The 15,498-nt window shown below is 41.9% G+C and overlaps 2 protein-coding genes across 2 annotated transcripts in view; one reads left to right on the top strand and one right to left on the bottom strand.

Annotated features, from left to right (window-relative positions):
- The first annotated feature begins 659 nt into the window (after positions 1-659).
- On the top strand, positions 660-13,892 carry MED17 (mediator complex subunit 17). Its single transcript, XM_010706103.3, has 12 exons — positions 660-686; positions 908-1,129; positions 1,603-1,822; positions 3,756-3,892; positions 4,008-4,092; positions 4,607-4,759; positions 5,457-5,587; positions 6,283-6,467; positions 6,868-7,005; positions 8,056-8,173; positions 9,387-9,546; positions 12,536-13,892. Exons 1-12 carry the CDS (start codon positions 660-662, stop codon positions 12,739-12,741), a joined length of 1,782 nt encoding a protein of 593 aa, XP_010704405.2. The 3' UTR covers positions 12,742-13,892.
- VSTM5 (V-set and transmembrane domain containing 5) overlaps positions 9,969-15,498 on the bottom strand; it is an 11,707-nt gene continuing 6,177 nt past the window's right edge. The window contains exon 5 of the mRNA XM_010706105.3: positions 9,969-12,786. The gene's annotated coding sequence lies outside the window, so the exon portion shown is untranslated. The remainder of the gene's footprint in view (positions 12,787-15,498) is intronic.

Below are 15,498 nucleotides of genomic sequence, written 5' to 3'. Positions count from 1 at the left end.
AGGGCGGCGGGGCCGGGCCGGGAGCGCCTCGTGGGGTTCCCCTGAGCCTGGTGCAAGGTGTGCGTCTGCGGCACGGCAAACACTGCTATCTCTGCTGGCTGGGGGATGTAAGGGGAGAGCACAGCCCTGCTGGGAACAGCTCGAGGATACTGGGGGGTGGGAAGCTGGACGTGAGCCAGCAGTGTGTCCTAGCAGCCTAGAGAGCCAAACCGTATCCTGGGCTGCATCCAGAGCAGTGCGACCAGCAGGGCGAGGGGAGGTGATCCTGCCCCTCTGCTCTGTGCTGGTGCGGCCTCACCTGGAGCACTGCATCCAGATGTGGAGTCCTCAGTACAGCAGACATGGAGCTGTTGGAGCACGTCCAGAGGAGGGCCACAAAAATGCTCCAAGGGCTGGAACACCTCTCCTATGAGGACAGGCTGAGAGAGCTGGGGCTGTTCAGCATGAAGAAGAGAAGGCTGCAGGGAGACCTGAGAGCAGCCTTTCAGTTTCTAAAGGGGGGCTGTAAGAAAGGAAGGGGAGGCTCTTAAGCAGGGTCTGTTGTGACAGAACAAGGGGAAGTGGTTTCAAACTGAAAGAGTGAAATCTAGGCTGGATATAAGAAAGAACTTTTTTTTACAATAAGGATGGTGGGGCACTGGAACAGGTTGTCCGGGGAGATGGAGATGGCTCTGGAGACCCTCAGGGTCAGGCTGAACTTGGCTCTGAGCAATGTGTTGTAGCTGTAGGGGTCCCTGTTCATTTCAGGGCAGTTGGACTAGATGATCTTTAAAGGTCCCTTCTAACTCAAATGATTCTAAAATACTGCTGACAGAGGCCTAGAAAACACCTTTGTAAAAAGGAGATAAGATAAACCCATATATCACATTGTATTTTATGCTTTTGTGACAGGTTTGTAAAAAGATAGGGTGTAAGACTTGTTCTCAAAACATACCTTGTGTCTGTATTTGTTTTGTTTTCAGGGTTGGTGAAGTTTCAGCCATCCCTCTGGCCTTGGGACTCAGTGAGAAACAACTTAAGAAGTGCCCTGACTGAAATGTGTGTGCTGTATGATGTCCTCAGCATCGTTAAGGATAAAAAATTCATGACTCTGGATCCAGTGGTGCAGGATCCTCCTCCTGCCAAGCAGGTACGTTGCAGCTTATGCATCTCCTGTGTGTTTGTACTGAAGGTTTTGTTACACTGAGGCTTTTCTGTGTGAGTGATAAATACAAAAATTGGTAGTGTTCCACGTGGTGTTTTCATGCTGTGCTATATGGGTGATTGGGAGGGCTCAGAGTGGGAAAGGATGCTGAGTTCAGAGGCTTCTTGGAGTTGTAAATCAAAGTGCTTCTTGTGGCCATATAATACTGATGTGAAAGTAATTCTAAATAGGCTACTTACCATCCAGCAAAAGCTCCCTCACTATCAGCACAGTGTCAGAAGCTGAAACATCGTTGGCTCTGTAGAGCACTGCTCAGCAACAACTAAAACATTGGTGTATTATCAACATTATGTCTCTCCCAAAGCCAAAACACAGCATCATACAAGACACTGTTAAGAAAATCAACTCTGTCCCAGCAGAAACCATGACAGGTTTGTTGGGTTTTATTTTCCTCCTAGAATCCTCAGTTTCTACAGCTGATTTCAAAAAAGAAGTCATTAGCAGGTGCAGCTCAGATCCTGCTAAAAGGAGCAGAAAGATTATCCAAATCAGTTGCAGAAAACCAGGAAAATAAGCGACAAAGAGACTTCAACTCAGAACTACTGAGACTGAGACAGCACTGGAAGCTGAGAAAAGTGGGAGACAAAATTCTTGGTGATCTGAGCTACAGAAGTGCAGGTATGCAGTAGGGTGTTTTGCTTTTACTCAGAAATGAATATTTAGATTTTACATAGTGTTTTAAGCTGAAAAAAAACAGATGGAATATGTTTAATAACACATATCAGTTAATAACACATAATTACGAGACAGAATTGTAAGAGGATGCCTGTTTTATTATCAGAGAAAATATCCCACCATCCTTAACCTAGAAAGTGATTTTAAGGGTGAGAAGAGTTTTAGTAAAGGTTGCTTTACAGAACAATTCTATATTGGCTGACAAGTAGGCCTTATAGACAAAAGCTCATTAAGCATTTTTTTTTTAAACTGAGGAGTATCTTCTCTGAACACAGATTCATAGGCATTTAAACTGATTATTTTGGGCACCTGTTGTTGCAGTGAAAGTGGACAGAGATTTAGAACTGTTCATCTTCTGTTAATGAAGAAGCCATAGCTCTGACTCTCCTTGAGTCTCACCAAAGTTATATGGCAGGTGCTGCCCTTGGGTCACAACAAATGCATTGCAGCAATACAGGCGTGGGAAAGAGTGGCTGGGAAGTTGCTTGGCAGAAAGGGACCTGGGATGCTGGTTAGAAAATGTCTGAATGTGAGCCAGCAGTGTGCTTTAGTGGCCAAGAAGGCCCATGGCATCCTGGCCTGCATCAGAAATGGTGCTGCCAACAGAGCTAGGGAAAGGATTGCCCCTTCCATGCAGCATTGATGAGACCACACCTTGAGTACTGGGTTCAGTTTTGGGCCCTTCACTACGAGAAGCACGTGGAGTTGCTCAGATGTGTACAGAGAAGAGTAACGAAGCTGGAGGGACTAGGAAATGAGAATTATGAGGAGTGGCTGAGGACGGTGGGCTTGTGTAGTCTGGAGAATAGAAGGTTGAGAGGAAACCTCAGCGCTCCCTACAACTACCTGGAAGGTGGTTTTGGGGGTCTTGATAGATGAAAAGCTTAACATGAGCCAGCAAGGTGCCCTTGCAGCTTGGAAAACAAATGCTATTCTGGGCTCCATCAGAAGAGGGATGGCCAGAAGGGACAAGGAGGCGATTGTCCCCCTCTACTCTGCTCTTATGAAGCCCCATCTGCAGTATGTGTCCAGGTCTGGAGCCCCCAGTACAAGAAAGACAGGGAGCTGTTGGAGAGGGTCCAGAGGAGGACCACAAAGATGATCAGGGGGCTGGAGCACCTCCCCTATGAAGACAGGTTGAGGGAGCTGGGCTTGTTCAGCTTGGAGAAAAGGAGGCTGCAGGGTGACCTCATTGCAGCCTCTCAGTACCTAAAGGGAGCCTACAAACAGGAGGGGAATCAACTCTTTGAAATGGGTAGATAGAAGCAGGACAAGGGGAAATGGTTTTAAGTTGAGGGAGGGAAGATTGAGTTTGGATGTCAGGAGGAAGTTCTTTACTATGAGAGTAGTGAGGTGCTGGAACAGGCTGCCCAGAGAGGTTGTGGATGCCCCATCCCTGGAGGTGTTCAAGGCCAGGATGGGGCCCTGGGCAGCCTGGTCTAGTATTAAATGTGGAGGTTGGTGGCCCTGCATGTGGCAGAGGGGTTTGGAGCTTCACAGTCCTTGAGGTCCCTTTCAACCCTGGCCATTCTGTGATTCTGTGGTTACAGCAAGGAGAGTGTTGGTCTCTTTTCTTAGGTGACAAGCGATAGGGTACAAGGAAATGGTCTCAAGTTGTATCAGGAGAAATTAGATTGGATACTGGAAAGAGTTTCTTCATGGGGCGGGTAGTTTAAGGTTCGAAAGGCTGCCCAGGGAGGTGGTGGTGTCCCAGTGTGGAGATATGTAATGGATACGTGGACATGTACTAAGGGACATGGTTTAGTGATGGGACTTGGTAAATCAGATTGATGGCTGGACTTGATGATCTTGAAGATCTTTTCCAACCTGGATGATTTTAGGATTCTACTTTGTGTCTTTGTTCTTCTTTGATTAGGTTCCCTTTTCCTTCATCATGGCACATTTGAAGTGATTAAAAACACCGACATCGACCTGGATAAAAAGATACCTGAGGATTACTGTCCTTTGGATGTTCAAATCCCAAGTGATTTAGAAGGATCAGCCTATATAAAGGTTTGCCAGAAACTTCAATACAGTAGCATGGATTTTATGCTATTTGCATGCTTGCAAACAAGAATAAACTTCAGATAACCTTTTTCTTTTTTTCTTTTTTTATTTTTCCACATAGGTTTCTATTCAGAAACAAGCTCCAGACATTGGTGACCTTGGGACAGTCAATCTCTTTAAAAGACCAATGCCAAAATCAAAACCAGGTATGTTATTTTCTGGGTGCGTTCTCAAGAAGTAGATTTGTGGGTGATATTTAATTTGAAAATTCTCACATAAAGCTTTAAAGAAGAGTGGACAAGAATATACTTATTTAATCTAAATAAATTCTGTGAAATACTCAATTTGTAGAAGAATCATAGAATGGCCTGGGTTGAGAAGGCCCACAGTGCTCACCTAGTTTCAACCCCCTGCTATGTGCCAGGGCGCCAGCCACCAGAGCAGGCTGCCCAGAGCCACATCCAGCCTGGCTTTGAATGCCTCCAGGGATGGGGCATCCACAGCCTCCTTGGGCAACCTGTTCCAGTGTGTCACCTCCCTCTGGGTGGAAAAACTTCCCCCTAATATCTAACCTAAACCTCTCCTGTCTCAGTTTAAAACCATTAATACCACCTTACTACTCAAGTGGTGACATTCAGGCAACTACTGTAGAATATCTGGTATGTGAACAGAAAGGCAGCTTCTCTTTACTTTTCTGAAGATGTGAATTTATATTTTCAGGTACTCCGCACTGGCAGACAAAACTGGAAACTGCACAGAATGTTCTCCTGTGTAAAGAAATCTTTGCCCAGCTGTCAAGAGAAGCTGTTCAAATTAAATCACAAATTCCTCACATTGTTGTGAAAAATCAAATCATCTCTCAGCCTTTCCCAGGTAGGATTACTTGCTTAATTACAGACTGAAATTCTGTTTTATGAGACTTTTTTTTTTTTCTTTTAGTTTAAGAAACAAAGCAAAGTTAACCTTGCTTTTCAAAGATTTTGAAAAAGAGTTTCCCAAAATTTTACTTGCTAATTACAGTAAAATTCAACTAATACACTTCATTTTCTAATTTACTCATTTTATTATACAGACTTTGGGTTTTGTCAGTAGTACTTAACATTGTTTTGTCAACTGATAGGTACATATGTGGGAGCTTTGCATAGATCATTGCTTCATGTAGGTGAAACTTTAGAGGTGAGTTAATGGGTTATCTGTGGAATTAAGGGTGATGCTCTTCAATGGGGACAATTAGAGAAGATGAAGATGGGTCAGAGCTACTGAATTCATACAAGGGATACACAACTACCTTTTCTTTTTTTTTTTCCCTGTGTGTGAGGGTTTGAGTTGTAAAAATAGGCATGAAATAAATCTGTTGAGGTAGTAGTTGGGCTGTCAACACTTACCTGTTACCTGCTTTTGCTGCTGTGTTTCTCCATTGTTTGATTTCTACATTTTTTTTCTCTAAGATAGTGAATGTTGGTTGTAAAGCTAATGTCTGTATAAGGTGAAGAATAAGTTCTCAACAGCCTGCTTGGAAACTGTGTCCTTATTATTTTTTTAATCATCTTTTTAAACCTGCTTTGCACAGGTTTGCAGTTGTCTATTTCTCTGTGTCACTCTTCCAATGACAAAAAATCACAGAAGTCTGCTTCGGAAAAACAGAATCCTGAGGATCATCTCTATGTTCTGGAACATAATTTGCATCAGCTTATCAGAGAGGTAATGCATTCATAGTCCAGTATTGGAGGGGGCTTTTTTTGGCTTGTGTTTAGACTTGCATGCCTTGATGCACTGCTGTAATAACAGATGGCCACTAGAGGCCAGTAAATTTCTGTCCATTTCTGTGAAGCAAACTGCTGGTCAGGTTTACTGTGCGTTGGTGACTAAGGGGTTCCAGCTGTGCTTTAATGGCACACTAGTTCTGAACCAAAGCTTAAGCCTGGCTGCTCACTTGGGAAAAGCCATGCAAAGGTTTCTTCAGTCCAGCTCATCAGTTTCCTTTTTCTACCTCTGTGTGTAATTAGTGTTTGCCAAGTACTTAATGAATTGAGCATTGATTCAGACTATACTTCCACAAGAAAAGAACAATAAATGTCTGCAGTAACTTTGCATCACTTAAGGCCTGATCACTGCTTCAGTGCTTTAGATTGTCATGTAATTGAATGGGAAGACCTGGGGAAATAGGTAGAGATGTGCTCCCTTCCTGAACAGAGAAAGTGCAGATGTCTAAGCAGTTGTGAAAGCGTGTTCCAGAAAGTGTTCCTATCCATAGGATGTGGCTCCACAAGCCATGAAGTCATGTAAAAAAGGCAACAGTCTTAAGATTTGATGTGAAGCAGCGTATTCAGAGTATGCATATTAAATCTTGCAGTTGTGTTATTTGGTCTACTTTCTCTTTTAACAATTGTTTGCAGTGTCACAAGCAAACTTTGAGCTCCACAGTGATGCCACATCCAGCAAGTGCCCCTTTTGGCCACAAGAGAATGAGACTAGCAGGACCACAGGCTTTTGATAAAAATGAAATCAGTTCTTTGCAGTCAAACGAAGGACTTCTGGAAAAGATCATAAAACAGGCAAAACACATCTTTCTGAGGCGCAGGTGGGTCACGTGCTGTGCAGTGAAATGTGTCATTATGGAAAACAGGATTTTCGTCAGTGTTCAGTTTCTATTCTTTGATTGTTTAAGTACTGAGAAGAATAACAATGTATGATCACACAACACTTGGCTAGAGAAATCTGAATTTCTCCTTTCAGTGAGGTCTGTGACAGCTGTGATGGAGGCTGCTAATAGTTATACTTTTTAATGTTCTTTGCTGAGTAGTTGATACTGAGTAATACTGCATCAATATTTCTGCAGAATATATGTGAAATAGACACAGAAAACAGCCATATTTAATTTGCAGCTAGAATTTTGAAGTACATCCACTCATTTCCTTTAAAGAAGATAACAGCACAAATTAGCAATATTATTTTGAGTGGAATGTCTCTTTCTCCTCTAGAACTGCTCGAACCATTGACAGTCTGGCTAGTCGTATTGAGGATCCTCAGATTCAGGCCCACTGGTCAAATATAAATGATGTATATGAATCCAGTGTTAAAGTTCTAATAACTTCTCAAGGATATGAACAGATATGCAAGTAAGTATGAAAACATTTGTATCTTTCTATTTGTAAACTGGCGTTGCAGTAGCACAGCATATACAAGTGGTGCATTGCAATTTTCATAGAATCACAGAATGTTCTGAGTTGAAAAGGGCCACAAAAGGATCATCTAGTTTCAACCCCCAATTTTAGATTTGCTGTAAAACAGAAAGCTAGGAGCCTGTTTTTGTGTACAACTGTTGTGATTTTGAGTGGTGGGAAGGAACAGCTACCTCCTCACCCACTTTACAGTACATTTAATGGAGAAACTTAGTAAGTAGCTATCTAGTACAGTTTCCTTCAGGGAAAGATTCAAAGAAGAAAGTGGTTCTTTAGGACAGGGGTGTATGGAGATAGCTGAACATAGAGTGTTTCTGTACATGCTTGTCTTTAAGCTTCCAACCTGGGCCTGGAGAGTTAGTCAGTGCTCTGCCCTCGCTTGGTTACAGAGGCACTGAAATGTGTGAAGCTCGTGTAATTTATGTTATTACTGTATTGTCATTGAAGTCTGAGTCTTCAAGTAGTGGAAACAAATGCCTACGTGCTGACCATTGGTGCATTCACTAATAGGTTCAGGTAGGTGAGCTGGTTGCCTTAGCACCCTTTGGCCATTTTGGGCAGCTCTCTTTGGCTGTGTCCACACTATGGAGCATGTTGCAGGCGCTGGTGCAGTTTGCAGTTCCAGAGTACGTGTGCTGCTTAAGTCTTGACAGCAGGATAGAACCATCCCTTAGTAAATTTTCCCCTGTCTTTTGGAAGGAAATGGGCATAGAGGCAAGGAGGGAGCTGTGAGGTACCTCAGGACTTGACTTGAACAAGCAGTGGACCACCTCTGGAAATGTGCCATGGAATACATTTGCCCTGCATTCTAAAGGGGAATGTTGTGGTGAATGGTGTAATTGAGATGTTTGAAGTTATTACTGTATTCCACGGGCTTTGCACTATCCTTATCTTAGAGTTCTTATCAATTAATCAGAAGAATTCTGTGTTCCTATTTTCTGAAGTGTTATAATGCATTTTGAATACATGTGTATCTTGTTTTCAAAGATCCATTCAACTACAGCTCAACATTGGAGTTGAACAAATCAGAGTAGTGCACAGAGATGGAAGAGTTATTACACTGTCTCATCAAGAGCAAGAGCTGCAGGATTTCCTTTTATCTCAGGTATACTTGTATACTTTGTTCTTCCTTTTCTTCTGGTATTTTGGGGAACAGAAGTGAAAATCTCACCTTTATCTGTGTAGAAAACATTAGAAAACTTGAAATGAAGTTACTGCCTATGGGAAAGGTGGATGACTGGATTTTCCAGTATGTTTGTATAGTGAATTTAGCAACTGCTACTAAAATGTAATACCGGGTCACCAGCAGCAATCAGTTTTTCGCCCTTCCATTAAAAATACTACTGATATTGACATCATTTTCAGAGCAGTAGGTTTTTTGCTGACTTCAGAACAAGCCAGTGAGAGCAGGCTACAAGGTATTCGATATATTAAGCTTACTGTAAACAAATCCAATCTAGAGATCTTAATGAGCCTGCAATTACTGTCATTTCAGCACTGTGTTGTTAATGATTGCTTTGCAGCAACCATTATTAAATCAGCTGATATTTGAACTGAGGCTTGTTAATTGCGTGGAGCAAGCTGCTGGTTCTGTTCAGAAGTGAGAGTCTCCCTAATACACACTTTAAATAGTCAAAATACAGGTCTTTAATAACAGTGCTTGGCCTGGTGCAGTTGCATCAAACTCCACAACACAAAGAAAACAAGTTGAAACAGATTCTGTTGATGGTATCTCTTCATGAAGACATGTTTTTAGACTTTCAGAGAACTGCTAACAGTGCTGGGTTATTCTTTGCAACAAGTGTTACATTTTGATGTGGAAAAACATTCTCTTCTGAACTTGTAAGTTGTTGAAGTTCAAAGTTTAAAGCCTTTGAGCATTAATGGAGATAATCATGTGCCAGAGAACCTCAACCTTTATATGAGTTCACAAAGTTAATACATATTTGTAATGGTATTTTAGATATTTACAGCAAAGATCTTTGTCCAAGAAAAGATATTTCAAAATCCTTTTCATAACAGTTAGGTTATTTTTTTGCTAATTGAAAGCAGTACTTTAAAAAGTCATCTGGCTGAGTAGTGTACTTGGTATAGTGGTTGCCTCTGCCTACAAAGCTATACTGACATATATAACGTGTTTAAAAAAAAAACAACAAACAAACCCCAAAACAACCACCACTAAAAAAACAAAAACAGGCAAAGAAAAGAAACCCAAACAACAACAAAACCACACAAAAAAAAAACAGTCATAGTTCCTCTGTATTTCATTTTATGGTTGCAAATACTGATGAGAGGACGAACCTCTTGTCACCTTTCAGATGTCGCAGCACCAAGTACATGCAGTTCAGCAGCTTGCAAAAGTTATGGGATGGCACGTGCTGAGCTTCAGTAATCACGTTGGCCTGGGGCCAGTGGAGAGTATTGGCAATGCATCTGCAATAACTGTAGCATCACCAAATGGAGACTATGCCATTTCAGGTAATACTTTCTATTTCAAATGTGTACAGAGTTCTAAAGGGTTTTTAAGTTTTCCCCTAAAATCAGGCTCCAGGATTTTTTAGAACAATGACAACTTATAGCAAAATATTCTAGAAATGATCTCTTGTGTATGGAATTGGCACCTAGAGAGAATGAGTACTTTGCCAAGTAGCCATTTAATTATTAAACTAGGTTTGACTTAGACAAGCATGAAAATAGTTCTTGGAACTGACATAGAAAAAACAGATTGCAGAAACCATTGTGATCTTGAGAGGAGGGAATAAGGTAAACAACAGATCACAACTCTGGGCTTAAGGAGCACAGAATGTTCTGTAGGGATCTGCTTGGATGAATCACCTGGGATGCTGTTCTATGAAGAGACAGAGGAGTCCAGAAGAGGTAGTTGGTGGTGGTGGTTGTTATTTTTTTCTTTTTTTTTTTTCTGAAGATCACCTCTTTCAGATCAAGAATAATCATTTGCATGTGCACCGAGTTGTGCAAAGGTGTCAGAAAGTCTGCATGAACAAGGAGTTATGATTCACCTCAGATGAAAAAAGTCACAAAAAATGGGAGCAGGTGACCTGAGATGCTGCTTGAGAATTCAGGGATGGGAATAGGAAAGCTAAAGTGCATCTGGGATTGGATTTGGTGTGGGACATACAGAGTAGTAAGAAGAGCTTCAGTCAATACATCAGCAGCAAAAGAAAGCCTAGGGAAAGCCTGGGCCTGCTGCTAAGTGGGGACAGGACCTGGTAGCTCAGGACATGAAGAAGGCTAAAGTACCTGATATCTTCTTTCCCTTGGTCTTAAGACTGACCTTCAGAAATCCCACGACCCCATGATGTGGATCACAGACTTAACTTGACCCTCCTTACTGAAGTTGAGTGATGATTCTGTGAGTCTAGAACAAAGAATGATGTAGGATGTGTCTGTGAGCGCTGAAGGACCCGGTTTGTGTCACTGTAAATCCACTCTTGATCCGTTAAAGGTCCTGTTGGTCAGGAGAGATTCTTGATGACAGGAAAAAGGCCTGTGTCATATATTAAAGAAGAAGAATGGGAAACCCCAATCTGCTCAGCTCACTGCAGTTACTAAAAAGGTGAAGGGGTAAAAAAACACAACAGTTTCCAAACATATTAAGGACGTAAGGTGATTGGGAGTAGCTGACATCAATTTATGAAGGGGAAATTACGCTCAATCAGCCCAAAAGCTTTTTACAGTGAGATAACTAATTCAGTAAGTGAGGGCAGAACAAGGGATGTTTTCTATTTTAGCAGGATTTTTGAGACTGTACGCCAACATCCCCCTTGATTGACAGAGTGATGGAATAGGAGCTAGGCTGGCTGAATTGCCAGGCTTAAAAGGTTGTGATCCTCAGCCACGAAATCCAGCTGGATGCCAGAAGTGTGGTATAACCCTGAGTTCAGTACTGGGACCACAGCTGCCTAGAGCAGCTGGATGTTAGGGCAGGTTTGCTGGTGATACAAAAATGAGAAGTAGCTGATAGTGATAACGTGTGTGCTGCCATTCTAAGAGACTTGAACAAATTGAGAACTGGGCTGGCAGGAACCTCAGAGTGTTCAGTAAAGGGCAGTGCTAAGTCCCACACATGAGGAGGAACAAGCCCAGACACCAGCAAGCTGCCCAAGAGTGCCAGAGTATGTACTTGTGACAAAGGCCAGCAGCTTTTTGTACTGCATCACACAGAGCCTTGTCAGCAGGTCGAAGGAAGGGATCTTTTCTGTCTGCTTAGCACTGGTAGGGCCACAGCTGGAGTCCTGTGTCCGGTGCTGAGTTCTCCAGTACAGGAGAGGCATGGACGTGCTGGAGCAATTCCAATAAACAGCCACAAGGACCATCAAGGGACTGGAGCACCTCTCCTGTGAGGAAGGGCTGAGGGAGTTCAGACTGTTGAGTCTGGGGAAGAGGAGGCTGAGGGGTGACATCATTAGTATCCATAAATACCTGAAGGGAAGAGTGCAGTGAGAATGAAGCCTGGCTCTTTTCAGTGGCACCCAGCCATGGGCACAAACTGATATAAGGAAATTTCATTTAACCACAGTAGTCTTTTTCACTGTGAGGATGGTTGGACCCAGGTTGCCCCAAGAGGCTGTGGAACCTCCATCTTCAAAACCTGACTGAAAATCTTTCTGACCTGCTCTTGAAGACCTTGCTTTGTGCCAGGGGTTTGGACTAGATGAAGGTGCCTTTCCCTCTCCTCTGGTCTACATTTTGAAGATTACCTTTCATAGGCAAAGAACTGGCAGCTGAGGTAGCTTCTGGATCCACGTGTGTTAGTTTTGGTTAGTGCATAAGGTGTGTGTCCACCTGTGCTTCTCAAATCTGAAGTGGTCATACAGCAATTTTGATCTGCTGCCACAGGTGTAATGTTTGGGAAAGCTGAGTGTTACCTCCTTAACCAAATAATGAGCCCACCACCACCAAAAGAAAAAAACAATACAACAAAGAAACACAAGCGAAAAAACTGTCACCTAGACTTGGAGAATACCACCCTCTCTCCACCAATTTTGCAGTTTGATGATAACAGCAGTCCTGACTTCATTCCTCTCCAGAGAGGTATCCAATAGGAATAAATATTTAATAGATGCAGCTCATGAGAATTAGAATGTACTTTTTGGAACAGAATGCTAGGGATCACCTTGGAGATAAGAATTAAGTAGGGAAAAAAAGAAGAAAACCATCCGACAACTTGACATTACTAAGGCTGTTTTTCCTTGCACTTCATGTGAAATGTGTATTCTCTGGATTGTTTGTCAAATGTTTCTTTGGTTTGCTTTAGCAAAGAGCAGTGCCAACATAAAAACTGTAGAGAAAAAATGTGAAATCAGCTTACAACATAAACGTATGTAAGGCAATTTGTCATTTGTTTCCAGCATGTTTGGAATTGCCTCAACAATAATGTACTGCATACATGAGGGAGGGTATTTAACACAAGTAAAAATACTCATAAAATCTTTGTTCATCACAGTACGTAATGGTCCTGAAAGTGGCAGCAAAGTGATGGTTCAGTTTCCACGGAGTCAGTGCAAAGATCTCCCCAAGGGCGACGTACTGCAGGACAACAAATGGAACCATCTTCGAGGGCCCTTCAAGGAAGTCCAGTGGAATAAAATGGAAGGGCGCAACTTCGTGTATAAAATGGAGCTGCTCATGGCAGCCCTAACTCCATGCTGATCATCTCTGTCTCCTCATGGGGGCTTTGAGTCATTGCTGTGCTGCCTGTGCAACAAAAGATAATTCAGCCTGTGGGGCTATACAAGAAAACAGAACCAAATTTATTTCCTGTACAGATGCATCTGTTGTAGGGTTGATAATAAAGCATTATCAATGATGTGCAATACAGCTTTTTCCAAAAGTTTCTTTTAGCTGTACCTTTGCAGGCTGTTCTATAGACCAACACCTGAGTGATTATTGTATTTTTCTTCTATAAAATGAAATTCAGAAGTCCTTTGCTGTATGAAAGGTGCCTGCTCAAAATGATACCCTTTCCTTCCCAGCCTCTGCTTTTTCTGAACAGATTTTTACAAATGTTTCTGATAAAAAGAAAATTCTGACATTTAAGCTGTGCAACTGATAAACCTTTTAGTGGCTTATATCACGAGGGAAGTACCATTGCTTAAATTTCAAGTTACAAGTCTTCAGTGTGTGATGTTCTTGGCTTGGGGGTTGAGGGAATACCTCTGCACTACACTGATGTGGCTCTGGGTCACCCACTGAATTTCTTGTGGAGAGGCACAGTAGTGTTGAGGGTTATAAAGTCACTGCTTGTGATGTGGCTGTAGATGACTTTATGCAGTATATGTTACTTTGCTTGCAATTTCTGTTGTTTGCAAGCTTGTAGAGGAAATGATCTTTATCTTCGTGTAAAATTCTCCTGCCAATTTGAATTTTTGTAACTTTTTTGTGTAAATTCGTGTCTAGAAAGAACAGACTGGGAAGAGAGGAAGAGCGGGTAACTCATGCAGTAAGCTTTGGATCTTCATAGTTAGCCTGTTCTTTGTTTTCTGCCCTGGCACTCACTGCCATTCAGAAAAATGATAGTATTCTCTTAGAGGTCAGCTCCCTTGAGGTCTTCAAGAGGTAATTTTGTTTGTTTCTCTTTCTTTGTTGTAATTACAGCTGCCTTGATGTTTCTACTGAAGTTTTGCCCAATTTTCCTTTTGTTTTGTTATTAATGGCTAAAGGTCTTTTTGAAACTGGTCTGTGTAAGCTGGTTAAGATTTTCATCCATATTGTGTTACAAGGTATGTATATACATACATATACAGAAGAGAACTTTTTGCACATAGAACGTGCTTGAATTAAACATCATACTTCTGTAGTGACAGTTGTTCTTTTGCTATGTTCTTGAGCAATATGGAATAGCTGTTAGAAATGCCTATTAAGCAACTGTTTTTGGCAAGCTGCTGTTCAGGGTGTATCCAAAGCAGCTATTATACTGTGTTGAAATTTTCCATTGTGGAACATACTGTTATTTCAGTTCCTTGAAGGTCTTACGTATGTGCAACTGGACTGTAGGAGAGAAAGGCATTTCTCATAAGGTGTCTTGGATAATTCATGAAATTGAAAAAATCACGGTTGAAAATAGCACAAAGGTCTCTTGATGATCTCGAGGTGGGTGAATCTTACACAACTGCTGTTCTCATTTTGCTTGGCTAGCAGGTGGGGTTTTGCTCCTTACTGAACAGGGGGTGGCACTGCAGCCTGATGCACGTTGTGCACCTGACACAGCACAACAGATCTCATCCAAAATCAGAAGTACGTATGAAAAATTAATCAAATTGATCTGTATACTTTGCTGTTTTCAACCTCAACTGACAAGTCTGCATGGAACAGCGGCCTCTTTGTCAAAGAAGCACTTCGTTACCAGATAATCACTTTGGAGCTATTAAGTTGTCGTGTTTGCAGGATTTGTTTCCTTCTGGAGGAAAAAGAAGGATGCAGAGGGATCATTTATCTTGTTTCAGAAGCGCACGCACGTTATGGGCGCAGAGAGTTGTTTAGACTTTCAGGCTTAGCTGTTAGTAAAAAACCAACACTGCGTGGTTAGGAGCCTGCAGAGTGCCTTTTACAAAAGGAATCCGTGGGTATTCAGTACTGATGGAAAACAGGCTGATATGACCTCTAAATTGAGAGACAAACTTGGAGCTCTTAGCAGCATGCCTTTAAACACAAGATGGATACATTAATAGAGGTCTAAGACATTTATACTTGATTACCAAAGCAATTTTGTGAACTTGGACATCTCTTTAATTACAGTTTAAATGCAAAATGCATTAATCTCCTTGATCACTTGGAATCTTCTAAACATTACCTTTTGCTGCAGTTTTGCATGTAGTTTATAAGCAGAAAATAAATTGCTGTTAATTTCTAAACTTATACTTTTTTAACAGCTTGCAGTAAAATTTTAAATTCTTCAGCCAGCTCCTGTGCAGCAATGGGCTGCCACTGGCATTTTATCCTCACGTTCTTTATATCAGTTACCGCAATAAGTAATATTATTGGCAAATACCAGTTTCACAGAATTGGGAATAATTTATTACTGTACCTGTAACCATTTTAAAATTTGGATAACATTTTTCAGCAAGGAGTTGTCTATCGGAAAAGCAGTGTGTAGTCTAGTTACTGTATGTTGTCACTGAATATTTTTTGAAACCCTCCTTGTTCCTCTGGCTATCGCTATCTAAAAGCATCAATAGCCAAGGCTGGGTAGCTGATGCTGCTGTATCTTTCACCAAGCTGAAAGCTCCAACTATAAATCACAGAATCACAGAATGGCCAGGGTTGAAAGAGCCCTCAAGGATTGTGAAGCTCCAACCCCCCTGCTGCATGCAGGGCCACCAACCTCCACGTTTAATACTAGACCAGGCTGCCCAGGGCCCCATCCAAACTGGCCTTAAACACCTCCAGGGATGGGGCATCCACAACCTC

The sequence above is a fragment of the Meleagris gallopavo genome, chromosome 1, assembly GCF_000146605.3.
Source record: "Meleagris gallopavo isolate NT-WF06-2002-E0010 breed Aviagen turkey brand Nicholas breeding stock chromosome 1, Turkey_5.1, whole genome shotgun sequence".
Lineage (NCBI taxonomy): Eukaryota > Metazoa > Chordata > Aves > Galliformes > Phasianidae > Meleagris > Meleagris gallopavo.
This window is presented reverse-complemented; position numbering and strand designations above follow the sequence as displayed.